General features: G+C 40.7%; 1 protein-coding gene and 2 non-coding genes across 4 annotated transcripts; all 3 read left to right on the top strand.

Moving 5' to 3' along the window:
- The first annotated feature begins 416 nt into the window (after positions 1-416).
- On the top strand, positions 417-27,267 carry uhrf2 (ubiquitin like with PHD and ring finger domains 2). 2 transcript variants are annotated; one of them, XM_089021184.1, is made up of 17 exons: positions 417-782; positions 9,661-10,065; positions 11,084-11,379; positions 13,977-14,195; positions 14,277-14,386; positions 16,118-16,304; positions 16,538-16,661; positions 18,270-18,377; positions 18,463-18,567; positions 18,641-18,747; positions 19,509-19,671; positions 20,504-20,641; positions 20,731-20,974; positions 23,235-23,383; positions 23,490-23,588; positions 25,213-25,385; positions 25,420-27,267. In XM_089021184.1, the coding sequence occupies exons 1-16, from the start codon at positions 630-632 to the stop codon at positions 25,357-25,359; spliced, it is 2,754 nt and encodes a 917-aa protein (XP_088877310.1). In that variant the 5' UTR covers positions 417-629; the 3' UTR covers positions 25,360-25,385; positions 25,420-27,267. The 2 variants fall into 2 exon arrangements, with proteins under 2 accessions (XP_088877310.1, XP_088877309.1); XM_089021183.1 differs by having other exon boundaries at positions 25,213-27,267.
- Positions 8,344-8,415, top strand: trnad-guc (transfer RNA aspartic acid (anticodon GUC)). Its single transcript has one exon. It is a non-coding gene; the product is annotated as a tRNA-Asp (tRNA).
- trnad-guc (transfer RNA aspartic acid (anticodon GUC)) lies at positions 9,046-9,117 on the top strand. The gene has a single exon. It is a non-coding gene; the product is annotated as a tRNA-Asp (tRNA).
- Positions 27,268-27,568: the final 301 nt, after the last annotated feature.

The raw sequence follows: 27,568 nt of genomic DNA on the forward strand, positions 1-27,568 counted from the left end.
TATTAATGATACCCCCTGACCTTAAACCCAAGGAGGCCAAGGGAAAAATAAATGGGGAAATTTTGAGAAACGTTAAGGGCCGTATATGGTCGAATCCCTCTTCCGGTAGGAGCAGGCTGCAATGAATGCTGAGTGAGAAAAATCACAGTGATTTACGATTGTGTACGATTGTATGATTTTATTGTGAAAGTGCATACATTAAAAATGTTGTGTTGAACACATTCATCCAAAATTAAAAATCGATAAGGTGATTTGAGCGTAATTAGTTTCCATTAACACATAGTGTTTAACTCAAGTACTGTATGTATTCCAGGTACTTTCTACCAAACTGGTGAATTTTGTTGTTGTGAACGGCGCCTTTAACAACAGAGTGGAAAGTCTCGTGGTCGAGATCTCGCGAGATTTGCTTGGCGCTGCGACCTCATGTGAAACACCATCCGCACGAGCCACAGCACACATAGTCCCCCGACCGACGTTTTTTGGCCTCTGCGGCGAAAAAACCGCGATGGAGACACCAATTGCTTTCGTCTGAACCACCGCGCCCCTTATTAGGAAACCAACAATTCCCCAGTCAAACACCCAAAACGCGCATTTTAGTCGAGACGTTTTTAAACAGGGGTGGCGCGACGATGTGGATTCAGGTCCGCACCATAGACGGGAAGGAGACCCGAACCGTGGACGATTTGTCCAGGCTGACCAAAATTGAGACCCTCCGTGTAAAAATTCGGGATATCTTCAACGTAAACCCGCAGCAACAGCGCCTCTTTTACCGGGGCAAGCAGGTAGGCAACCGTAACCACGCAACACTCGTCTCTTTTTTTGTATATATGTCTATGTAGCGAAAAACAAGTGACACTCCGTGGCTTCCTGTTTTGATAGGAATTCGCCAATAGCTATTGCGCAAGACCCCCCCCCCCTCTTATTCCCACTCTCCATTGTCAAAGAGTGGTCCTCACGGTCATGTCAAGTTGTTTTGGGAGCCCCCCCTGCACCCACAACACGCGCCGTGTACATGTTTGTTTACATTGACGCGGTAGAGTGGGAGAGAGCGGAAGGAGAGCACCCAACTACTTCACCAATGCTGTTTGCACGTTAGCATCAATTAAAGTCCTTGACACTTTATATCCATATGATAAAAACAGGAAGCAAGAGTATGCATTCCTTGTACAAGTACAGATACTTGACTTTAAATACAAGTACAGATACTTGACTTGAAATACAAGAACATATACTTGAGTAAAACAAAATGAAGTACTGAGCCAATGTGTTTTTCAGATCAAGAAAGTTCAGATTCCAAACGAAGGGTCAAGACCAAGTACAGTATCTTATTTGAATGTATCAGGCACAAATTGAAGCTGTCAATACCTGCCACCGATACTGTAAAATCGGCAAAATATGATGTCTGTCAGAAAGAGAGGTCTTTGTTTACAGTTTTTTTTTGTCATTGTGTTAAATTAAATTGTATATAGCAATACTTTTTGAGGTATCGGTACTTTTTAAGAGTAAATACTTGTATTGGTTCAAAATAAATTATGACATGTTGCGCTCCATGATAGATTGAATAGAAAGAGTCGACAATGACATTCAACTGGAAGGTTTTTGTAAAAATAAAATTGAGAACAACATAATAGCACAATTGGTTCCATTGGGGGACACATGGCGACCCCTTATCTTTATGTCTTTATTATTTTTTTCAATCAATTATCATTTATTGAAACGTATACAGCGCCCTCCCAAGCTACATCTTATGTGGAGTCCGATTTGATGAACCTCAATGTGGTTAAGTCATGCATTTCGTTAATTTAAATGGTTTTATTTTGTGTCGGGCAGAAAGTAGCACGCTGTGTATTTTGTGTTTACAACGTAACCAATTCTGCAAGTATATTTTTTTTAATGACTTTGCTCTCACTTTTGTTTGGACTGAACATAATGAACAAAAAAATACGTTTACTATGACGGGGTTCATCAGCTACTTTATGACAGTTCTTTAGATCTGTCAAGATTTTACGAGTGCACTGCCAGGTGTCGTAAAATGCACACTGGATACAAATAGAAGTAGTCCTCAATTGCAGAGGAATACATTGAAACTGTTTCTTACCATTTGCAGATTTTTTTTGAGGGGTTGGGGGAGGCACGTGGCTAAAATGGCGCCCAGCGATGCACTTTGGTGTCATTAGTCCGCCCCTCCTCCCGCTTACTTGAACGCCTTTGTTCGCATCAATGGTTATCCGGTGCAAAAGGAAGTTACTTAGTTATTATTGCCGGGCTTGGGCCTGTTAGCTCGTAAACTAACTGGTGCGGTTGCCAGATAGCATCCATTTTCAGCGTCGTATGCTCTCACGCATTCAGGAGGGCAAATGGAGGAGGCGCCGCTTGATACGGTGTTATCGTTTGTCACGATTTTTGAAGCTTCGTTGTGTATGCTTGGTGATTTTGGAGGTGTTATGATTGGGTAATGACTCAATAGCTAATTCCATATCAAATGAATCAATGAGTACTTTGCATCATTCATACATATTTCATTTCATTGAAAATTTCAGTCTCTCAAAAATAGTAAATGTTCTCATATTTCCGCCACGAAACTTAAGAGCAGACTTCCCATTTATCTATTCCAAATATGGAAGCAGAATCAAATATTGCGTTTGCAGAAAAAAAATATTTTGAAAACAATGACATGTTACAGGCCGAAGTTGTTATTCAATGGGAAAAGTCTCAATTCGGGAAAAGGCCTCATTTCTTCACTGCCATTCACTGCCATTCACAAATGTATTCCGGAATAGAAAATATGAGGTAAAGCGCCATTCCTGAATTTGTTCAGGCTTTGTTTTTTCATGCTTAGGTGCCGATAAAGCGCTGGCCATGGCCTATGTCATTGTTTTTTTTTTTCTTTTCCACAAGGGGCAGCATTTCCCTTTTTTCCATGTTAGCGCTTTGTTCCAACGTCAGCTCTTGTTAAAGCACTATGTAAATCAATATGTCTGTATTGTAAAGTATTTTGTACATCCGGCCCCATTTCAAGCTCATGTAACTCCAGACCCATATAACTTAGACATTAACTATTTCTTTTCTAATAAAAGAAGAGAGTCTAAGGTTTCTAACGCTGTATTGAATGTTTATGTAGCCCTAAAACTCAATATTCAGTGGGTCTTGGAATTCAAGTGAAAATGACAAAAACCCTGGCACCGGATTGGACACATTTTTGCACGTTTGGCAGTGAATGAGTTAGCCATCCTGTGTGGAGTTAGCATGTTTCCCCCTGTCTCGCGTTTGTTTACTTCTTGCGCTTCTGCATGTAACATAAATCAATATGTATGTATTGTATTTTGTACAGCTGCCCCCATTTCAAGCTCAGATAACTCCAGACCCATATAAATTAGGAATTAACTCTTTTTTTTTCTGATGAAAGAAAGTCTAATGTTTCTGTTTGTGTAGTCCTAAAACGCTATATTCTGTGAGTCCTGGAATTCAAGTGACAATGACAAAAACCCTGGCACTGGATTGGACACATTTTTGCACATCTGGCAATGAATGAGCTAATACAGGAAACTAAATGCTTCTTAAAATCCAATCAGCTGTTTATCGAACTATGTTCAAGTGAGGGCAAGGAGATTCATTTGGTTAGACTGTTTTCCTCTCCAATTTAAAAGAGATCTTTGTCATCGTCTTGTAATTGTCCCAGAAAATTGTGACTGGCGACACAAAAACCTGAAGGCCCGGGGGGGTACTCATAAATCATAGTACAACGACAAGCCTGTTCTAATTTGTGTGTTTGTATAATGTTTGTTATTTGGATGAGGTTGCGATCCCTCACCTGTTCCATGAATGTCGAACCGAGAGCCTGAAAATTGCGTCAATTTGATGTTGTTAAAAGACATGTGGTTGATTCATAGTTTAATTATTAGCTGGGTTATGTCACAAAGCAGTTTTAGGGTTAGAGGGGGGGGGGGGCTGTGCTGGCTATGCTGGCAACGGCGAGGTCTGCGCAACCGCAAAATCCCGCGCTTCCTCCTCCGTCTAGCTCGAAAATGAGCAGCGAGGCTTGATTCGGGGATTTCCGAGCGCCCAGCAATGCATGGAATGAGCCAGCGACACCCAGTCCAACACAAGCTCGTGCCCTCCCGCGCACGGGAAAAGCTCCGTCTTAATTCCTTTTTCAAAATGGCGTCTTGTTTACCACCCGCCATCGCACGCACACACCAACACAGACACGCATTCACGTTCCAGCTCACCGCAGCCCCCCACCACCACCACCACCACGAGGGTCTCGACGCCATCGCCGTTTGTGTTTCATTTGCCGTGGTAACTTGCGTTTCACTTTGCGGCCATTTTGTGACCACGCGCACACCCCTTCTGTTGTCCACGCGGCCATGTTACCTTATGCCTCCGCTCGCTTCCACTCAGCCTTTCAGTCAAGAAAACCAAAAAAAAAAGAAAGTCGGTTTGTTTATTAAATGGTTCAACATGTTTTATGCGTTACCAGTTCGGGCCGTCGCATATTGTCGACTCGTCGGAAAAGCTTAACGCACAAATGCAGCGCGTACATATGTGCTCACACTGTCGCGGTGACCTAGTTAAGGCTTCAACTTTTGATTATTGCACACGCGTGGAGGTTTTCGATGGCTCCTCTTTGGGCAGTTTTGACGCAGCCAAGCGTGTTTGTACCCGTACGCTTCATAGATGGTCACTAGACTAAGACAGGAATCAGGAATCTTTGCACACGGTTCCCTGTTTTTTTTTACTTCACATGTCGAAATACAATGTTTTCCTTTGCACTAGTCGCCCTCCATTTATAAGCGTTACTGTCGTTGAAAACATTGTACAGTGAGACCTCAACTTACAAACTTAATTGGTTCCCAGACAGAGTGTGTAAGGTGAAAAGTGTGTATCTCAAAAAAAGTTTCCCATAGGAAACCATTAAAATGAGGATAATCCGCTCCCGGCTTTTCATAATATATACTTTTCAACTAAATAAGCCTTAAAACTACACACAACATACCTTATTCTATGTATAATAAATGTGCTATTGTATTGTAATGAAAGAAATACACTGCATTGTATCATAAAGTCACTTTATTTACATTTGTGATGGTCATTGATGGCTTGATGGAATGGCGTTGGAGGTCGAAGGTCAGAGGGAATTGCTGTTTGGAAAGAGAGGCACATTACATGAGGACTGTAATTAAAGAAATAGACTGTGCTGTAAAATAAAGTTTTATTTACCTTTTTGATGGTCGTTGATGGCTTATGGAAGGAGAGTCACCTTCCATAAGGACTGTTGGGAACTTAACCTCTGGTGCTGTTCGGTCATGTGCTTCCGCCGAAGATCACTTCGCTAGCCGTGGTGGGTGTGTATTATGAAAATAGTGCTTATTGTAAGGTTTAATTTTCAGAAATTTGACGTTTGTAAGACGAAAAGTTTGAAAGATAAGGCGTTTGTAAGTTGAGGTCTCACTGTAGATAGAAAGCTAGCTAATAGATAGTTAGGTACATAGCTAGCTAGCTAGCTGGCTAGATCATTAATAGATAGCAAATAAATAGCTCACTAAGTAGGTAGCTAGCGCGATGGATAGCTTAGCGGTTAGCTTACTTTCCCAATGAATCACAGTTAAAAAAATATGAAGATGTTCACTGAAAATGTTGCTTATATTGCTGACTATATATTCTTATTCAGGTAAATCTCTGTTTAAGAACTATTCAATTTCCTGTATCCTGAACTGTTAAACCAGTCCTTCAGGGCTAAAAGGCCTTTAGCGTAAATTTAGCGAATGGCTGACACGCCCCACGGCCTGTGTCATTGTTTTTTTTGGAAATGTGACCTATTTTGTTCAGCTCTTCGCCGAGACGGGTTGTGGGTGGAGGGCGAAGGCGAAAATCGGTTCGGATAGCTGCCAATGCTGTGGGGGGGAAGCTGTTTCATCGTTTAGGAAAAATAACACTCCAGTCTTTCTCCTCACTCGCTTTTAAGTCTCTTAATCGCGACCTGGCTTGTTTTTTCTTTATTTGTATTGTATTTAAATAGTTCCAGGCAGTGATATTAAAAGATTCATGTAAAAAAAAAAATGGAAAAGTTATTAATTTTTTTATCACAGATGTAAGGTAATCAACAGAGCTGGTGATTGTTTTCTTGTTCTATTGAATACTTCCCGGTGATTGGCTTTCCATTGTTTGGCTTTTTGCCTGACCAAATTATTTAGGCACTTTAAACACACAAAAGTCGATTTTACACAGTGTCCAATTGCCTTTTGTTTTATAATAATAATAATAATAATAATAATAATAATAATAATAATAATAATAATAATAATAATACATTGAATTTGTAAGCGCCTTTCAAAACATCTCAAGGACACTTTACAGTCACGGGATAAGAACTTTTTTTTTTCTTTTTCTTTGTGCGGGTGAGCAGCGGCAGCCATTCGCGCTACCCGGAAGTAACACAGCAGTAAAGTTAGGTAAAGAAGAGGAAAGGAAAGAAAGAAGAACAAAATACAGACGCTGCTGGAAAGGCAGCCAATCTCGCGGCGCCATTTTGAAGTATAAAAAAAAACAAGATTAACTAAATAATCAATAATATGATAACACAAAGACACAGAGAGTCTTTCATTCATTCTTCATCACTTGCTGTACGCTCTTTGTGACATGAAACAGTTCTAGATGAAAGAGGAGAGCATCAAAGCATCCTTTTCAGCAGTGGATCAGGGACGTCATGGTGGAATTGGACAAGTGGGCTACATGGATTTATTTTCGCAGTTAACTCATTCACTGCCATTCACGAATTGATGAAACACAGAGGTGGAGGGAGGAAGAGGATCTGAGGGAACGAGAGGGAATAGAAATTTGAAGATGGTCAGATAGGTAAGGGGGGGGGCAAGGTTCTGGATAGCTTTAAATGTATAAAGACGAATTTTAAAGTTGATTCTGTATTTAAGTTGTACAAAGAAGAATGTTCAAGTTGATTCTATATTTGACCGGGAGCCAGTGGAGCTCTTGGAGGTGTCTCCGGTGTATCCAAAGCTTTGTTCGGATCAGACATCCTTAAGTGGAACACCACGTGACATTTCACTGAGTCATAAAATGAGTATACCAGAGGCAAATGTGTGTTTATATTCGACTGCATTATTTATGACCAGGAATAGACTGTACCCGTGCTCGGATCATGGTCATGTCATTGGTATTGAGGATGAATCTGGACGGACGGATTCATACGAAACGTCCCTTTCTCTGCGCGATGGGTTTCTTTGTGTTGTCGGCTGTCATGGAAAAACTGGGCTGCCACAGCCAGGGTGCCTTTTGCGCCGTGATGGTAATAAAGTTGCCAGAGGGTGAGAGCCGCCTCGATACAATTCGGTTTTAATGCGACATATGCAATTCCGCTGCGTTTTTTTTTTTAGTCTGAAAACCGAACCCGTGTTTCCAATGCGGTCATCCGGTGAAGGTTAAACGCTGACCTAAAATGAAGACAATGAAGTCACGTGGCTGCACGGTTTTCACCGTTGCCGTTTTGTTCTACATTTTGCCAGACAATTAAAACTAAAGATAAATGGGGGAGAGATGTACCCTACCACACTCGCCCACCAACGACTCGTTACGCCTTCAAATCGTCTCTTCCTGGAGGCGCGGCGGCGGCCATGCTCTGCTCGGCGGCACACAATGAACCTGGAGATGAATGTCTGACGCGTGTAATTAGTTATGGTGGCTTGTGTATGCGAGTCAATTTAGTGAAGCGCGTTCTGCAAAGTCTGCAAAAATTGGTGGAATATTGATGGTATTTTAGATTATTTCCACATTCGGGTTCACGTGAATGAGGGATGTTGAGGGGGTTGGGGTAGGTGATCGGGAATGTTCCCGTTTGGTCGTCATGGAAACCCTGTTTTGCGCCTCATAAAAATTTCGATTTAAAAAAAAAAAGCACGGTTCCGCATGTTTTTACTTTGATTTTGTAAACATGCGTATGTTTGTAATCAGTATGGCTAGAAAGCAATATGGACCACTAGATGATTGTAATACTTCTTCCGCTATGCTGCCCGTTTGCTTATTGAAAGCTTTGAACGTAGCCGTGGACCTTCTTCGTCCCTGACATGGCTGCTTGCTGTTTTGGTGTGACAGCGGTGGGCTATTGGATTGGATTGGATGAGGTTTTATTAGTCTTGCAGTGGAGACATGAACATTTCACAGCAGCAAAGTGATCAAAGTAAGAGGAAAGGAAAGAAAGAAGTAAAAAAAAAAATACAGGAGCTGCTGTAGAGGCAGACACTCTCGCGATGCCATCTTGAAGTCAAAACAACAACAAAAACTTAATAACAATGTGACACGACACAAAAAAAGTACTTCACCTTTTCCAACTCCTCGTTAGTATAGTGGTGAGTATCCCCGCCTGTCACGCGGGAGACCGGGGTTTGATTCCCCGACGGGGAGAGCACTTTTTTTGCAAATTTCCCCATTGTGGGACTATAAAAGGCTTTCTGATTTTTATTTTGCACCCTCTTTATTTGTATGTAGCAGTTCCAAATGAAAGAGTAATGGATAAAAGCGTCCTTTTCACCAGTAGATCAGGGACATCATGGTGAAATGCGCATTTCCCCATGATGTTACAAGCTAAATAAATTGAAAGCAAACACGAAGCTGTAGCATCCATTGACGAAGAGACTGTCAACACCACTATTGGAAGATTGGATTGAATTAGCCTTTATTAGTCTCGCAGTTGATACATTTCGATTTCACATTAATAACCGTAGCCAAAATGGAACTGTATAGTGCCACTTAGCAGTTTTTTTGACGACGATACTAGTGCAGCGTGTTCTACCGGAAACAAATTCCTTGTGTGTTCTACATACTTGGCAATAAAGATGATTCTGATTCTGATAAAGTGATGAAAGTAAGGAAATGAAAGAAAGCAATACAAAAACAAAATATAGTACTTGCTGTAGAGGCAGACACTCTCGGGACGCCATCTTGAAGTCAAAACAACAACAAAAGCTAAATACCAAATGTGGCACAACACAAAAACTGACAGTCATTAAATTTAAGTAATTCTTCCTTTTCAACTCCTCGTTAGTATAGTGGTGAGTATCCCCGCCTGTCACGCGGGAGACCGGGGTTCGATTCCCCGACGGGGAGAGCACTTTTTTTGCAAATTTCCCCATTGTGGGACTATTAAAGACTGCGATTTTTATTTTGCACGCTCTTTGTTGTATGAAGCAGTTGTAGATGAAAAAGGAGAGGATCAAAGCGTCATTTTCACCAGTGGATTAAGGACGGCATGGTGGAATGTGCACGTCTGCTACAAGCCAAATGTTGAAAGCAAACACAAAGCTGTAGCATCCATTGACGATAGGAGAGGTTCTCAAATCTCCTGTCCCATGTACTGTAAATCCGCTTCAATTCTAAGCAGCGACAGATTCGCATTGGTGCTGTTAATATTTTTCAATTTGTTTGTTTCAGCGGTAAACTGCATCCAGTTTACTAGTGAGCAAAGGTATTTCGACATCCCTAAAGATGTTTCTGGTTGCTCAGGTGTTGCCTTTGTGATTGATCATGAATGTAGGAAGCCTGCGATTTCCACCATTTGCTTTTCTCTGTGGACGTTTGAATCGAGCAAGCCGACAGTAACTGTTTGTTTACGTTGTATCTCAGTCATCCATTTTTGTGTTTTTTCACCAGATGGAAGATGGCCAGACGCTGTTTGACTACAACGTGGGTCTCAATGACATTGTCCAGCTGTTGATTCGCTCCAAGACAGACCCCTCGGATAGCCCCGTGACTAAGGACCCCCACAGTACGACGTGCACTTCGGCCGCCGCCACGGCCTCCAATGTCCCTCGGGCTGAAAGCCCCCACTGCCCCGCTACCATCTCCCCCGCCGCAATGGAAACTTCCAGCGATAAAGACAATGACTGCAGTGACGCGGCCAAGACTGCCAATGAGCCCAAGCCAGACAAGGCCATTGCCCTCAATAACTCAGCCAGCACCAAAAATGGGTTCAAGCCCTCGAGTCCGACGCGCGACACCCAACTCCCGACATCCAGCAAGAACACACTGGTGGACCCGGGAATTGGGAAGTACAAAGTAAGTCTCGGACCTTGTCGATCTGAAACCAACTGGGAATTAGCAAATTTTCCGGTGTATAAGGCGCACCCAAAAGCCTTTCTTTACTTGAAAAGATGACACTGCGCCTTATATGCAGGTGCGCCTTATATGTGAACTCATATTGAGCCACAACAGGTGTCTCAACTACTATCAGTCACCAACGACTCAATTTCCCCTTGTAGAAGTAATGTGTAACCCTAGCCTCTACTTTAGCGCCTTATCAAGTCAGCTTTTTTTGTCCAATATGCTAATATGCATGACATACAGCACAAATGAAGGCACAGCATGCAAGGCTGTCAGCCCTGCCTGCAGCCTCGCAGGTGCTGGTCATTCTAATCAGTGGCAGTCAAAAGGACTCCCGGCACGACCATTCGGTGTCGGGTCATTGTATGATTTGTATGCATTGTGTATGCATTGTATGCTGTGCATGTGTTTGTTTCATCTTGGCAGACTTTTACTCTTGTTTTTTCTTTTGATCCTTTGTATTTTTCTGAGTAGATTTTGTTCCTGTTGACTTTATTTTAATACAATTTCTCCAATACAACCTGCTGCTCCCTCCTGCCTGCTTTTTGGGATCCACAACTGCCATCACCACCTTGCAAACCGTGACAATTTATTTACAGGCAGTGGCTTTTATTTTTAGGTCTTCAATTATCTTCTTTTTTTCCTGTTGTAAAGACAAAGAACCGTCACACAATCAAATGTTCTTCCTGTAATTCATTATACAGTAAAGTCTCGTTATATCAATATCGGATATATCGATAGTCCCGGTTATATCGATACTATTTCTATGCACGCACGGAGAAAATTACATGCAAACAGGGTCGGATATATCGATAGTCCCGGTTATATCGATATTTTTTCGGACTCCCTTGAATATCGATATAACGAGACTTTACTGTATTTTTGTTGTCAACATGAACTAAAAAAAAAAAACAGAAAACATTGTTTCTGTGACCAGCCTAATGGCTACCCTTTCACCTCCTCCCCCCGCCAGATTAACGAGCTGGTAGACTGTCGGGATGTGACCGTGGGCGCCTGGTTCGAGGCCTGCGTGGAGAATGTGACCCGAGCCACCAAAGGACTCGTCAAAAACAAGGTGGGCCGACCACCGAAAAGGACTAACGGAAAGCTGGAAAGCGAGATGGGGCAGCAGCAGCCACTCAGCACGGGCCAAAGCACGGACAATGTCAGGAAGAACGTCAATGCGTTAAACTCAGAGAGCAACGGCGCATCCACATCGCAGACGGACATCACTGACGAGGATGTCGTCTATCACATTAAATACGAGGAGTAAGTGCTGTTTTATCATGCTGGGAAATGCTGTCCAATGGTCTTTGTTTACTTAACTGGAGATGGGCTAGGTGTCTATTAGAGGGGTCTGTTATCTATTAACTCATTCACTGCCATTCACAAATATATTGGGGAATTGAAAATATGACGTAGAGCGCCATTCCCGAATTATTTTTTTTCATGCTTGGGTGCCGATAAAGCGCTGTCCATGGCATCTGGCAATGTTTTTTTCCCTTGCACCAGGGGGCAGAATTTCCCCTGTTAGCGCTTTGTTCCATCCAGCTGTTGTTAAAGCGCTATATAAACCAATATGTATGTATTGCATTGTATTTTGGACTGCCGTCCTCATTTCAAGCTCATATAACTCCAAACCCTCATAATTTAGGAATTAACGATTTTTTTCTGATGAAAGAGAGTCTACGTTTTCTAACGCTGTATTGAATGTTTATGTAGTCCTACAACTCAAAATTCAGTGGGTCCTGGAATTTAGCCACCTTCATTTCAAGCTCATATAACTCCAAACCCTTATAATTTAGGAATTAACGATTTTTTTCTGATGAAAGAGAGTCTATGTTTTCTAACGCTGTATTGAATGTTTATGTAGTCCTAAAACTCAAAATTCAGTGGGTCCTGGAATTTAGCCGCCTTCATTTCAAGCTCATATAACTCCAAACCCTCATAATTTAGGAATTAACGATTTTTTTCTGATGAAAGAGAGTCTACGTTTTCTAACGCTGTATTGAATGTTTATGTAGTCCTAAAACTCAAAATTCAGTGGGTCCTGGAATTTAGCCGCCTTCATTTCAAGCTCATATAACTCCAAACCCTCATAATTTAGGAATTAACGATTTTTTTCTGATGAAAGAGAGTCTACGTTTTCTAACGCTGTATTGAATGTTTATGTAGTCCTAAAACTCAAAATTCAGTGGGTCCTGGAATTTAGCCGCCTTCATTTCAAGCTCATATAACTCCAGACCCTTAGAATTTAGGAATTTACTCTCCTTTCTGATGAATGAGAGTCTACATTTTCTAACGCCCTATTGAATGTTTATGTAGTCCTCAATATTCTATGGGTCTTGGAATTCAAGTGACAATCACAAAAACCCTGGCACTGGATTGGACACATTTTTGCTCGTCTGGCAGTGAATGAGTTAGCCATCCTGTGTGGAGTTAGAATGTTTTCCCCTGTCTAGCGTTTGTTTACTTCTTGCGCTTCTGCATGTAAGAGAATTTTATTAGCAAAAGGAAGCATAATTGTATCAACCCACATTCCCTTTCCTAAATTCAATCTTCATTTAGTTTTAATGACCGGAACGCTGGCGGCAACCAATTATTTGAAGAAGGTATTTTTTTAGGATTTTTTATTTTTTTTTAACCATTCATGAAACGATAGGTTATTATTTGGGAAAACGAAACGCGATCTACAGTTCGTAGTCTCCTCGCTGTACCTTCTAGCGCGATAATGAGCTTATATGCCTCTTCTGTGGCATACAATATGTCATGCAAGATGTTGCGGCGGGCAATTGGGTTCCCTCCCATTAGTAGAACGCAAATGCACGGCTACAAAAATACACGCATGCATCAGAAATGGCGTCCCACAAATTAGACTCGTATCTGGCGCGTACCCCCATCTTTTTTTTCCTGTCAAATTAATTCTACAAGCCGCCGTTTCCATGGTTACCCAGCGTTCTCTGGAGCATTACTTTTTTTCCCCCCGCCACTCTTTCGGCTTTTGTCTGTAATTGCTGTGAACGTGTCGCCGTTACGACATGGCCGCCTCGGCACGGCTAACGGCGTACGTATTCTTGTAAGCGTCGAAGCGACTGCGTCGAATGTTTCCCAATTACGCTTTTGGTTGCCGACGTCATTTGAATCTGTGTATCATATGCGGTTTCCATTTTCAATAAGCAATCGAAAATCATCAACGCGAAAATAAGACTTCCTGAATATTCAGCGCGAGTCTTAAATTGAAAAATATAGCTAAATGCGGTGGAATCTTTGTAAAATACGCTCAGTGGAAGACATTTGAAGTGATTTTACAAATTATGGACACAACTTGTCCGGAGGCGTCGGTTGTCCTTTAAAGTTCTTTCTATGTTCAGCAGATTTTGTTCATTTTTATGTTTTTAATTGAAAAAAAAAAATGGAAATAAGATAGCGCCAGTCCCATGATGCAACAGTCATGTTTTTTTTTCCCCAATGCATCTGATTGAGTGACAGAACGAGGAACTGAAATTGTACAGCAATAAACTTGCCAAATATTAATAATTATTATAATAATTGTGTTGGGGAAATTCAAGCTTGTACACAACGCAACATGTCATAAAAAATATACTTGAAATAACTGAACAGCCGTCATCTGATGACAACGTAGCAGCGTTTTTTTTTTTGGGGAACAGCACAGCTTTTGAGTTGAAGATAAAGATTAGAGCGTGAATCTTGGCTTGTCGTGTTAATTATGAGGGATAGAAACTGCAAACGGGTGTGTTTGGATCATAGTACAAAAAAGTCTCAAAGGACTCATGCACGAATTTGAACGTGAAGCTGACCATGTTGATTCCAAGCAACACTGATGTGGCCTTCTCGTCTTATGCCAGCTACCCCGAGAATGGTCTGGTGGAGATGCGAGCGGTAGATGTTCGGCCACGAGCCCGGACCCTGCTGCAATGGGACCAGCTCATGGTGGGCATGCATGTATTTGTCAACTATAACATGGAAACGCCGGAGGAGAGGGGTTTCTGGTTCGACGCGGAAATTCAAACCCTCAATCAGGCCTCCCGCACCAACAAGGAGCTCAGGGCCAAGATTCTCCTTGGGTGAGGGTCTCGAAGCTCACGCCTTCTTCAGCTCCTTCATGTTTCTCCCCTCATTGTGTTATGTGTCATACTGACTTCCAGGGGTCCCGGTGACGTGATCGGGGATTGTAAAGTTCACTTTTTGGATGAAATCTACCAGGTGGAGAAACCAGGAGCTCAGGCACTATCAGCTGCAGATGGACAATTTAAAAGTATGATGTTTCAACGAGCTTCTTGCAAAAAAAATATGATTTATTATTATATTTGTAAAAGAACAGGTAAAAATCTATCACTCCATTTCAAATACACTGGTCAAAATGGAGTGGACATGTCCACCATAAAGGGCTGCGTAAAAAAGTCTCCAGTCAACCATTTTGTTTTGAGGTAGCCATTTTGGAAAAACTACCTGAGGGCTGCATAAAAAAAGTCTCCAGTTGGCCATTTTGTTTTGAGGTAGCCATTTTGGAAAATCTACCTCAGGGCTGCATATATACTTAACATTGTAAGGTAACTAGTCCAGCCGGACTAGTTACCTTACAATCTTACTAACCAATAAGAAATTCAACGAGCCAAAATGTGTCTGATCTCAGTAAGTTCATCCGTGTGTAAAAATGGCACAGAAGACTACAATTGTTCATAGTTAATATGCATTTTATTGTATTTCAATAGTATTTTAATACTGTTGTTCAATAAAAAATGAGAATTATATATAAATATAGATAGATAGATAGATAGATAGATAGATAGATAGATAGATAGATAGATAGATAGATAGATAGATAGATAGATAGATAGATAGATAGATAGATGTTACTTTTGGGTTGAGTGAACGCTGGCGGGTGTGGCTGCCGCTGCTCACCCACAGAGAAAAATATCCTGTGACTGTAGTGTCGTTGAGATTTTTTAAAGGCGCTTATAAATTAAATGTATTATTATTATTATTATTATTATTATTAGTAGTAGTAGTAGTAGTAGTAGTAGTAGTAGTAGTAGTAGTAGTATTATAATAATAATTATTATTATTATTATTATTATTATTATTATTATTATTATTATTATTATTATTATTATTATTATAAAAAAGTCTCCAGTTGGCCATTTTGTTTTGAGGTAGCCATTTTGGAAAATCTACCTCAGGGCTGCATATATACTTAACATTGTAAGGTAACTAGTCCAGCCGGACTAGTTACCTTACAATCTTACTAACCAATAAGAAATTCAACGAGCCAAAATGTGTCTGATCTCAGTAAGTTCATCCTTGTGTAAAAATGGCACAGAAGACTACAATTGTTCATAGTTAATATGCATTTTATTGTATTTCAATAGTATTTTGATACTGTTGTTCAATAAAAAATGAAAATTATATATAAAGATAGATAGATAGATGGATAGATAGATAGATAGATAGATAGATAGATAGATAGATAGATAGATAGATAGATAGATAGATAGATAGATAGATAGATAGATAGATAGATAGATAGATAGATAGATAGATAGATAGATGTTACTTTCGGGTTGAGTGAACGCTGGCGGGTGTGGCTGCCGCTGCTCACCCACAGAAAAAAATATCCTGTGACTGTAGTGTCGTTGAGATTTTTTAAAGGCGCTTATAAATTAAATGTATTATTATTATTATTATTATTATTATTATTATTATTATAAAAAAGTCTCCAGTCGGCCATTTTGTTTTGATGCAGCCATTTTGAAAAATCTCCCTAACTGAACCCTCAACAGAAAGAAACACCCTTATGTTGTTTATGATGCTAAATCGCGGCCAATTTCAAGATTTTGCCATGAAAAATGATCTCGTAGAGGTTTTGATTTTATAGTCATTGAATCACTGGCGTCCAAAATCAATTAAACACACCTGCCTCTAATTATTGAAGGAACTTAGCTCACCAATAGACTCCATGTTTTGCCATCCCTCTTGTCGGTTTTAGGAAAGAGCGGGCCGGAATGCAAACACTGTAAAGCCGACCCGGATGCCGAGTGTCGCTTCTGCTCGTGTTGTGTGTGCGGCGGCAAGCAGGACGCTCACATGCAGCTGCTCTGCGATGAATGCAATATGGCCTTCCACATCTACTGCCTCAATCCGCCATTGGCTACCATCCCAGACGATGAGGACTGGTGAGATTCTATACATCCTTGATAGACATGTGTCAAAATAAAAAAATAATAAAAAGGGTTTATTCCGTGAGCTAATCCCTTGTGTCTTGACAGCCAAACCAGCGTATGGGTTTGCTGTTGCAAAGGCAGGAAAAAACCCACCCGCTATGTTTCTTTTTATATCCCTCTCCCTGTTTTGTAACTGCCACAAGCTAACATCAGAAATGTAACCTCTTCCCATGTGTCGCCGCCAGGTACTGTCCCACTTGTAAAAATGACACCAGCGAAGTGGTCAAAGCCGGGGAAAAGCTCAAAGCGAGTAAAAAGAAGGCCAAAATGCCATCGGCCACCACCGAGAGTCAACGGGATTGGGGCAAGGTGAGTGTAAAATCACAAAAAGGCAAATTGAAGATGGGCGTAATTATGTGAAATTGGTGTCAATTTTCTTCTCAATGGGTGCTGCTCAGTGTTTCACTCAAGACCCATAAAACACATTTACTTTACACATTTTTATTATTTATATACAGTGACACCTCGGTTTACGAACGCCTTGGCTTACGAACTTTTCGGTTTACGAACGTTAAATTTATGAAAATTTTACCCTGGCAGATGAACTCGTTTTTGGGATACACATGGAGCCCACAATGAGTGATGTGTCGTTCGCTAACGAGCCCGTTCTCTCACAAGGAAATGGCAGTTGACTGTTTTTGTGATTCGTCAAGAACGCAGCAGTGATGGGGGGAGGGGTTAAACATTAAAGAGACAAGCAGACGACAGAGAGAGAGTGAGAAAATGGATAGAAAACAATGTAATTTGGACTCATTTCAACTTTGATAATTCAAAGGCAGAGTGTAGACTGCAAGGTTAAAATATCCCATCAATCAGGCTCCACAAATAACCCGCACAAGACATCTGTACACTTGATCAAAAAGCTAAACAGAACACAATTGATGAGGAACTAGGTAAAATTATCGCAGAGAAAGCACCAACAAGGGATCATTCCTCAAGATGGTGAAATAAGAAGGCTACGTTCCTCATCAAGTGTTTAATGCTGATGAAACCGGCCACTCTATTCCATCAAGCCATGGACGATCGACAAATCAACAAATGATCAACATTAATGATCATTAAAATTAATGATCAACAAAGGTCAATAAAACCACTTTATTATACACTACAGTTTATTTCTTTAATTATAATACAATAACACCTTTATTATACATAAAATAAGGTATATTTTGTGTAGTTTTAAGGCTTAGAAAATTAGAAAGTAGAAAATTATGTTTTATGGGCACCTGGGAATGGATTATTCTCATTTTAATGGTTTCCTATGGGCAATTAATGTTTGGGATACACACCTTTCGCCTTATACACTCTGTATGGGAACCAATTAAGTTCGTAAGCCAAGGTATCACTGTACTTAATGTGAATAATCATGGCAGATCTCTGATCCTTTATTTTCCGCCATTTTTTTTTTTTTTTTTTTTTACCTTCTCTGGTTACGAGAACAATGCGACTGAGCGTGACCGAGACATTTTCCTGGACTTGTCACAGGAAAAATACCTCGTTTCTTCTGTGGAACGTTCTCTGTCTGTGGGCTAATTTAAAACAGCCCATCTTCCGTGTGTGTGTGTGTGTTATGTTTGGCGCATTTAACGGCCATAAGTATTCTCCTGAATTCTAAATTCCTTTAGATTTAGAAAGAAACAATTGTATTAGCATTACACTGTACTTGCTACGCTCTCAATAAAGCAATTTTTCCCCTCCGTGTTGCAAAACGGTTTGCAGCTATTTTAATCTAAACTTTCTGAAAATATACTGTCAAAATATACACATGATAAAACCATATCAAGTAATGTCATTGATGGATATTGTAGGTCTTAAAAAAATGAATGGACGAATCAGGGTATTGATCAATAAATGTGTCTCCATAGTTTTGTCCAGCTAATTTTTATATTGTCTGTGACATTTTGATATTCTTTTCAGGGCATGGCCTGTGTGGGACGTACTAAGGAGTGCACGATTGTTCCCTCTAACCATTATGGACCCATTCCCGGCGTTCCTGTCGGCACCACATGGAAATTCCGAGTCCAGGTTGGCTGCCATCTTGTTGCGCGGTGTAAACCGCGGACAACGCGTTTAATTTTTACGCCCCTTTGTCTTATTTTTGTCCTCTCAGGTAAGCGAAGCGGGGGTTCACAGACCGCACGTCGGCGGCATCCACGGTCGCAGTAACGACGGCTCCTACTCGCTGGTGCTGGCGGGCGGCTTTGAGGATGAAGTAGTAGGTCACAATGCTGGATTTACTTTTTTAGGTTGACTTTCTTATGTAATACTACATATGTGACTTTGTTTAGGACCGGGGGGATGAGTTTACATACACAGGAAGTGGAGGCCGTGATCTCTCCGGTAATAAACGAATTGGAGAACATTCGTTTGACCAGACGTTAACTCACATGAACAGGTAATGGTTTAGTTCAGGGGTGTCAAAGTCATTTTTTGCCGCGGGCCACATTGTAGTTATGGTTTCCTCTCGAGGGCCGTTATGAATTTGGGGAAGCCATTAGATTGTTTAAATCCCTTCAAATATTACATATAGAGCACACAGCAAATTAATGAATAACTCGTTTTCAAATCTGAAGTCAAGAATAATGACTTTTATTGTGGTTGACATCCAAAAATATGACATTTTGGCTCAGATTTTAGCAATCATCATGGAATTTAACAAGTTTGATTTGCTTTCGCGGGCCGAAAAAAATGATGTGGCGGGCCGGATTTGACCCACGGGCCTTGACTTTGACACCTGTGGTTTAGTGTATTCATTATTTCCCTTATTACAGGCGACGCGGTGGTATAGTGGTTAAGTCAAAGTCAGCTTTATTGTCAAATATGCTAATACAGTAAAGTCTCGTTATATCGATATCAGTTATATCGATAGTACTGCTTATTACGATACTATTTCTATGAACGCAAGGAGTAAATTTACATGCCGCAGGATCGGATATATCGATAGTCCGGTTATATCGATAATTTTTCCAACTCCCCAGAATATCGATATAACAAGACTTTACTGTATATGCAAAGAACTTATAATGACTTTGATAAACATAATAAACACGAAAAGGCCAACCTCACATTACAGAAGTACCGGATCATCGCACCTTTCTGTCAATTCCATTTTCCATACAGTCACATGTATACGTGATAGATATGGTATACCTGCAGAGCCTTGGCGCTGAACTGTGACGCCCCACTAAATGACAAAGTTGGAGCAGAGTCCCGGAACTGGCGGGCCGGGAAACCGGTGAGAGTGGTACGCAGCTCCAAAGGCCGCCGCATCAGCAAATACGCCCCCGAGGAAGGAAACCGCTACGACGGTATCTACAAGGTGAAGGAAGTGTCCAATTTTACAGCACATTTTGAATTTACTTGCACTTATGCTTGTTTGCTTACCCAGAGATTAACCGCTAAAGTGGAAAATATAGCCGATCCCCTCCTTGCGAACATTTTTAAATACGAACATTTTTGTAGTAACACATGTAGTATTCTCTCCAGTTGTACATGTAATAAAAAATAACAATAACATTAACAACAATAGTAATAATAATAATAATAATAATAATAATAATAATAATAATAATAATAATATAATAATAATAATAATAATAATAATAATAATAAATTTCATTCATAAGTGCCTTTCAAAACTCTTAAAGTCACTTTACAGTCTCAGGATAAGTTTTGCTGTGGGTGAGCAGCGGCAACCACATGTGCCAGCATTCACTCAACCCAGGATAATTCAAATAGATAGAAAGTTAGCTAGCTAGCTAATAGATAACTAATATATAGCTAGCGAGATAGCTGACAGATAGCTGGTAGATAGCAAGTATAAAACTAGCTTGGTAGCCGGCGAGATAGCAAATAGATAGCTAGCTAGGTAGCCAGCTATATAGCTACCTAGATAGCCAGGTAGACATTTACATATCTTTATAGAGCATATATTTTATGACATGTTTATTTTTCAGTACAAACCAATACAGGTTACTTATTCAGGCCTTAAACATACTTATATAAGCCTTAAACATACATTCCATCCAAAATGTACTGTAGCACCGAATCAACTTACAAACGAATTCACCTTACGAACAACCGTTCGTAAGTTGGGGAGCATCTGTACTCCACTAACAACCCTAGCTAAATGCTGTTACCTTTTGTTTTAGGTTGTGAAATATTGGCCAGAAATCGGCAAGTGCGGCTATCTGGTGTGGAGATACCTGCTGAGACGAGATGATCAAGAACCAGCACCCTGGACACCCGAAGGATTGGATATAATTAAGAAATTGGGTCTATTGATCCAGGTGAGGCAGCATGAAATAATTGTTTCCTTCACGTTGCTCCGCCCTGTTACTTCCCACCATTTGCCATGTGTGGGTTTCTGTCCGCGCAGTACCCACCAGGCTACCAGGCAGTTATGGCGAATAAGACAAAGAAGGAGGCCATCGCCCGGCCCGGTCGCGGCGGTCGGGGCAAGCACCGCTCCGGGAGAGGGCGGGGGAGAGGCCGGCCACGGAAACAGCTCAAGATAGAGGAAGAGGAGGATGAAGAATTTGAGCGCCTCATGGCCGCCGTGGAGGAAGATGAGGAGGAAAGGCCGCAGAGTAACGGCAATCAGACAACCAGCAAAGACTCAGGTGGGTGGTGGTGTTCGCTTGTTCGTGGGTAATTATTTTTAGTCAATATTTGTCTAATTTCCTTCCCCCATTTAATTTTATTATCATACAGTGAGACCTCAACTTACGAACTTAATTGGTTCCCAGACAGAGTGTGTAAGGCGAAAAGTGTGGATCTCAAAAAAAAAATTCCCATAGGAAACCATTAAAATGGGAATAATCCGTTCCCGGGGTTCCATAAAATATACTTTTCAACTAAATAAGCCTTAAAACTACACACAACATACCTTATTCTATGTATAATAAATGTGCTATTGTATTGCAATGAAAGAAATACACTGCATTGTATCATAAAGTCACTTTATTTACATTTGTGATGGGCATTTATGGCTTGATGGAATGGTGTTGGAGGTCGAAGGTCAAAGGGAATTGCATGAGGACTGTAATTAAAGAAATAAACTGCTGGAAAATAAAGTTTTATTTACCTTTTTGATGGTCGTTGATGGCTTATGGAAGGAGAGTCACCTTCCATAAGGACTGTTGGTGCTGTTCGGTCGTGTGCTTCCGCCGAAGACCACTCCGCCAGCCGTGGTGGGTGTGTATTATGAAAATAGTGCTTATTATAAGGTTTAATTTTCATAAATTTCACGTTTGTAAGACGAAAGTTTGTAAGTTAAGGTGTTTGTATGTTGAGGTCTCACTGTATTTTGATTTTTTTTACTGAACTTCAGAGATGTCAGGCAGCTCTATATAGTCATTCATTATCACTTTCAATAGTGTCGATGAACTATGATTGCTTCATTGCATTTGTCCTAATTAAAAGGAAAAAAAAGGCAATTGAACAAGCAATTTCATTTAATTTTATGGAATGTTGCACACCCACAAAGACTCTCTGAGGCCATTTTTTGGGAGAAAATACACAAGTAAGGTATGCATTAATGAAAAGATAAAGAAAATGTTTTTTTTTTCCTGTGGAACCAAAGGATGCTGTTTATTTGTCTTTACACCTCCGCAGAGACAAACGCGAGCTATTTGTGCTAATGTGACAGGTGAACCGATTCAGATGAATAATGGCGTTTTCCAGAGGGGATAAAACGAAGCATCTATTTAAGGGAAGTGTTTGTTTTTCGTAGCGATGACGTACCCACCAACCATCTATTAGCTGGGCATTATTTCAGGAAATACAGTAAAGTCTCGTTATATCGATATTCAAGGGAGTCCGAAAAAATATCGATATAACCGGGACTATCGATATATCCGACCCTGTTTGCATGTAATTTTCTCCGTGCGTGCATAGAAATAGTATCGATATAACCGGGACTATCGATATATCCGATATCGATATAACGAGACTTTACTGTATTCATAATTTGGCATGGATTTGGATCGAATTATCCTATATTAATTTCGCAGTGGAGAAATTTACATTTCACCGCAGCAAAGTGAGTAAAGGAAGAGGAAAGGAAAGGAAGTGGTGAAATGTGCCCGTCTGCTGCAAGCTAAATGTTGAAAGCAATCACAAAGCTGTAGCATCCATTGGCGAAAAGAGATTGTTTCACATTTCCTGTCCCACATAAATCCGCTTCAATTCCGAGCCGCGACAAAATGTTGAAGTTGTCTATTTGAGAAAAGGGTTTATCGTTGCAGCAGAACAGAGTAACTTTGATGCCATGGCTTGATCAAATGCCGAAATTACCGAAAGAAACGAGAAAGTTACGGAATAATCGAGGGTAACGGGATTTATTTGTTTATTTGTCTCTGCAACCCCCGCCCCCATTTTGAGCCCATTATTGGAGAAAATACTGAAGTTAAGTGTAGACTATTGGCGCCCTCTGTTGGCGTGACAGGTGAACAACAAGGGGTTGATTGGGTGCGATTAAAAAAATAATAATAATAATAATAATAATAATAATAATACATTTTTTATAAACGCCTTTTAAAGCTCGTAAGGACACTTTACAATCACAAAACAGGACATAATAATAATAATAATAATAATAATAATACATTTCATTTACAAACATGCGCATCAAACCTCTAAAGATGGAGGACACTGATGCTGTGGCGACCCCTTGAAGGGAAAAGCCGAAAGGAAAAGAAGAGGAGATTTATAAGCACCTTTCAAAACTTTCAAGGACACTTGATATGAATTATGATTGCATCTAATGAACTGAGGTGTGGATTTTTCCAAAGTTCTCTATCGGACTGTTACTTGAGCAATACCTCCTGAGTCAAAAAAATAAAATAACATTAGTGTGTGCGTATTATTTACTATTTCCAGATTCGTCACCAGCGTCCGAGCCTCCTTCCAAGCGCCCCAAGGTGGAGGCGGCATTTGTTCTGTCGGAGCAGCAGCAAAAGTTGATCGGAGAGGATGCGGCCAACAAGAAGCTGTGGGACGAGGCCCTGGGACACCTCGCGGAGGGGCCAGTATGTCCTATATCACACACCATGGAATATGCAAATATCATGTGGGATACAGTACTATTTAAATCCCCAAAAAATGTTAACGTATGTTTACTTTTGTGCTTTGGAGAACTTCCTGCGTAAGATGGAGCAGATCTTCATGTGCATTTGCTGCCAGGAGTTGGCGTTCCAGCCCATCACCACCGTCTGCTCGCACAACGTGTGCAAGGTAAAACAATAATGTTGCCCTCCAAAAACGTTATATGTACTGTACAACACTTTAAGGGGGGGGGGGGGGTTAATATTCCTGTTACAGTAAAGTCTCGTTATATCGATATCGGATATATCGATAGTCCCGGTTATATCGATACTATTTCTATGCACGCACGGAGAAAAATTACATGCAAACAGGGTCTGATATATCGATAGTCCCGGTTATATCGATATTTTTTCGGACTCCCTTGAATAGCGATATAACGAGACTTTACTGTATCTATCCCATTAACTCATTCACGAATTTCACTACCATTGTCGATAAAGCGCTGGTCAGAAATCTTGCACTGTTTTTCCCTTCTACAAGGGGGCAGCATTTTCCTTTTGTACAGCTGCCCCCACTTGCACCTCATATTACTCCAGACCCATATAAATTAGGAATTAACTTTTTTTCTGATGAAAGAAGATAGTCAAAATTTTTTTTTTACGTTGCATTGAATGTTTATATAGTCCTAAAACTCAATATTTTGTGCATCCTGGAATTTGAGTGAAAATGACAAAAGCCCTGGCACTGGAGTGGACATATTTTTGTATATTTCTGGCAGTGAATGAGTTAATTAAAAAACAACGCATGTAGAAAGGGACTACCGTATTTTTCGATGTATAAGGCGCACCCCCATTGAATGGTGTATTTTCAATCTTTTTCCATATAAGATGGCTAGCTAGATGTCTAGCTGGCTATCTATTAGCTATCTGTTAGCTAGATAGCTAGCTTTCTATCTATTTGAGTTACTTCCGGGTTGAGTGAACACTGGCGCATGTGGCTGCCGCTGCTCACCCGCAGAAAAACCGATCCTGTGACTGTAAAGTGACCTTGAGAGTTTTGAAAGGCGCTTAAAAATGAAATGTATTATTATTATTATGGAAAATGTTTCAATCAATCAATTCAATCAAACGTCTGAAGATGGAGATCACTGATTCGCTGTGGCGAACCCTGAAGGGAAAAGCCAAAAGGAAAAGAAGAAGAATGTATAAATATATCAGTTTTCCAAATCTAAGGCATACCACGTTATAAGGCACTACAGTAAAAGCTGAGGGTACGCACTACTTCTTCTACAGGAATCGTGGTTGCTGTAAGTTACTGGTGTCAAAGTCAAGGCCCGCGGGCCAAATCCGGCCCGCCACATCATTTTTGCGGCCCGCGAAAGCAAATCAAACTTGTTAAATTCCATGATGATTGCTAAAATCTGAGCCAAAATTTCATATTTTTGGATGTCAACCACAATAAAAGTCATTATTCTTGACTTCAGATTTGAAAACGAGTTATTCATTAATTTGCTGTGTGCTCTATATGTAATATTTGAAGGGATTTAAACATTCTAATGGCTTCCCCAAATTCATAACGGCCCTCGAGAGGAAACCATAACTACAATGTGGCCCGCGGCAAAAAAATAACTTTGACACCCCTGCTGTTAGTAGTTGCGAGACCTGTCGTGGCTCAATATGACTTCACATATAAGGCGCACCTGCGTATAAGGCGCAAAGTCATCTTTTGACCAAAAAAAAAAAAAAAAAAATCAAGGCTTTTGTGTGCGCCTTACACACCGGAAATTACGGTACTTTTTCCTCTGCGTGCTTAGATGTGCCTCCAGCGCTCCTTCCGGGCGGAGGTGTACACCTGTCCCGCTTGCCGTCACGACCTGGGTAAGGATTACGTCATGACGCAAAACAAGACTCTACAGCTTCTGCTGGACCAGTTCTTTCCTGGCTACACGAAGGGCCGATGAGAACCACGACGCTTCAAACCCAAAGGCACACACACACACACACACACACACACACACACACACACACACACACACACACACACACACACACACACACGTAAGTGTACATATACTGTTGAAAGCTCCACTTTAAGGGATGCATTGCACCCCATCCCCCTTTACCCCCAATGGGCACATGTATAGTGCATCACACAGCCATTTCATGTCTACAATCATTGAGCACACAAAGCACCTCAGTAGCTTCCGACCTCATCCGTTTTTCTCCGCAAAACCTCACCAGACTGAGATTTCAAACCAAGCACTTGAACGCACGTACACACGAGCCCGCCGCACAAATATACACACATACACGTATAGTACACACATACACACTTTGATAGTCTGCAAGAGGGGTCACCAACCAGTTTGGTATTGTTATTGTTTTTGCCAGGCTGATTTAAACAGTCAATATTCGTTATTTGAAAAAGAGTCAAATAAAAAGAAAAAAACGATTAAAAAAAATAGATTGAGACGTTACAACATAAGACAAAGTTAACTATGTTCTATGTAGAACATTCCTGGAATCCGCCTTGGTGACCCTTGCCCCTACAACTACATTAGTGTAGTATTCGACTACCAAGAGTACGTGGAATCGGCTTTCGGGAGGCGTATAGTCAAACGTAAGCCACCGTTTGACGAAATTTGGTATGTGTCATTGATCTGCCAACTTGCATTTATTTGTACCATCCACGCACTTTGATGATGATAAACATCTTTGATTCTCCTTGGTGACCCTTGCCCCTACAACTACATTACTGTAGTATTCGACGACCAAGAGTACGTGGAATCGGCTTTCGGGAGGCGTATAGTCAAACCTAAGCCACCGTTTGACGAAACTTGGTATGTGTCATTGATCTGCCAACCCGCATTTATTTGTACCATCCACACACTAATGTGTCTTTGAGGACATAGTAAAGCATTTCACAACCATATCGTATAGTCTCATTTGATGCGTTGTTGAAACTTATTTGGGATAACTCGTCCCATTTTCTAAGTGTCGATTGTGTCCCGTTTCACTTGACGGGATGCTTGTTTGAGGTGTACTCATGTCACGTGTCTTTGAGCATATCGTCACTTGGTAAATTTGATCAGGCAAACCCGTTTTTAATTGGCTTTCATCATAGCACGTTTTTGCTTCTTGGATGAAACGCCTGTTGTACACTCACTTTAAAAGTTTGAGGTAACGTGGCCCATTGATTGCAGCTTTGTTACATACAATTAGTGTGTCTTTGATGGGTGTGTGACACCCCCATACTCTGTTATGGTGCATTCAAATGTTGACGGTTGGCAGGATTTCAAATTCTCAACTCCTTTATGGTCACGTGACACGTTTTCCAGTCATGTTTCCTCGGTGGGCTTGTCGTGTTTGTTCGGTCATCGTCCTCGCTTCTGTTCAATCATTCAGGTTTTTTGTTGTTGTTGTCGTCGCTGTTGTTGTTGTTTCATAACATGCAAGTATAAATTGTCTTTTCAAGGCAAACTGTGATGTGCATTAATAATTTGTTTTGTTTGTGGCTGACTAAATGGCTTCCTTCCTGCAGTGACTCCCTTCTGTACGTGAACTTACAGTGCTAAAAATCCTTGTTAGACGTCTTGTGGACGCTTGGCTTCAGTGCAGTGGTTTTATTTACTTTTACGTACTTAAAAAAAATAATTATTGCACCCTACTCAAGAATTTAAAAGTTACATTTGATTTCTCAAAGACTTCAAATCTGTCAGGTTTCTTATTAAGATTTTGAGTTGCTTCCCTTCCATTTTAATCGTTTTTATTTGATGAGCACATTCGCCAGTCTGAGGAGGAGTTCTAATGCATCATGTTTTATACATGTTATAATACTTAATATGTACCTATTAAATATTTGGATTCAAGACAGCATTCTTTTTGTGTGTATGTGGACTAGTAACAGCATTAGCACACCAGTCTGAATTAAACTATATTATTATACTATTATGACTCTTTTGAACAATTATTTGCGATTTGCCAATATGGCGCCAGTATGTTGTATAGGCCGCGGCCTGGAATCAAACCCACAACCCTGACACTTTAAGGTGGACTTGGAAACTAATCGACTGCCTGAAGTCAGCTGGGATAGGCTCGAGTATGCCTGTCATCTGCATGGGGATAAAATGGTCCAGATATTGAATATAAATCTGATTGAGGCTCGGACAC

The sequence above is a fragment of the Hippocampus bargibanti genome, linkage group LG18 (assembly GCF_051943395.1).
Source record: "Hippocampus bargibanti isolate YZ-2025 linkage group LG18, ASM5194339v1, whole genome shotgun sequence".
Classification (NCBI taxonomy): Eukaryota; Metazoa; Chordata; class Actinopteri; order Syngnathiformes; family Syngnathidae; genus Hippocampus; species Hippocampus bargibanti.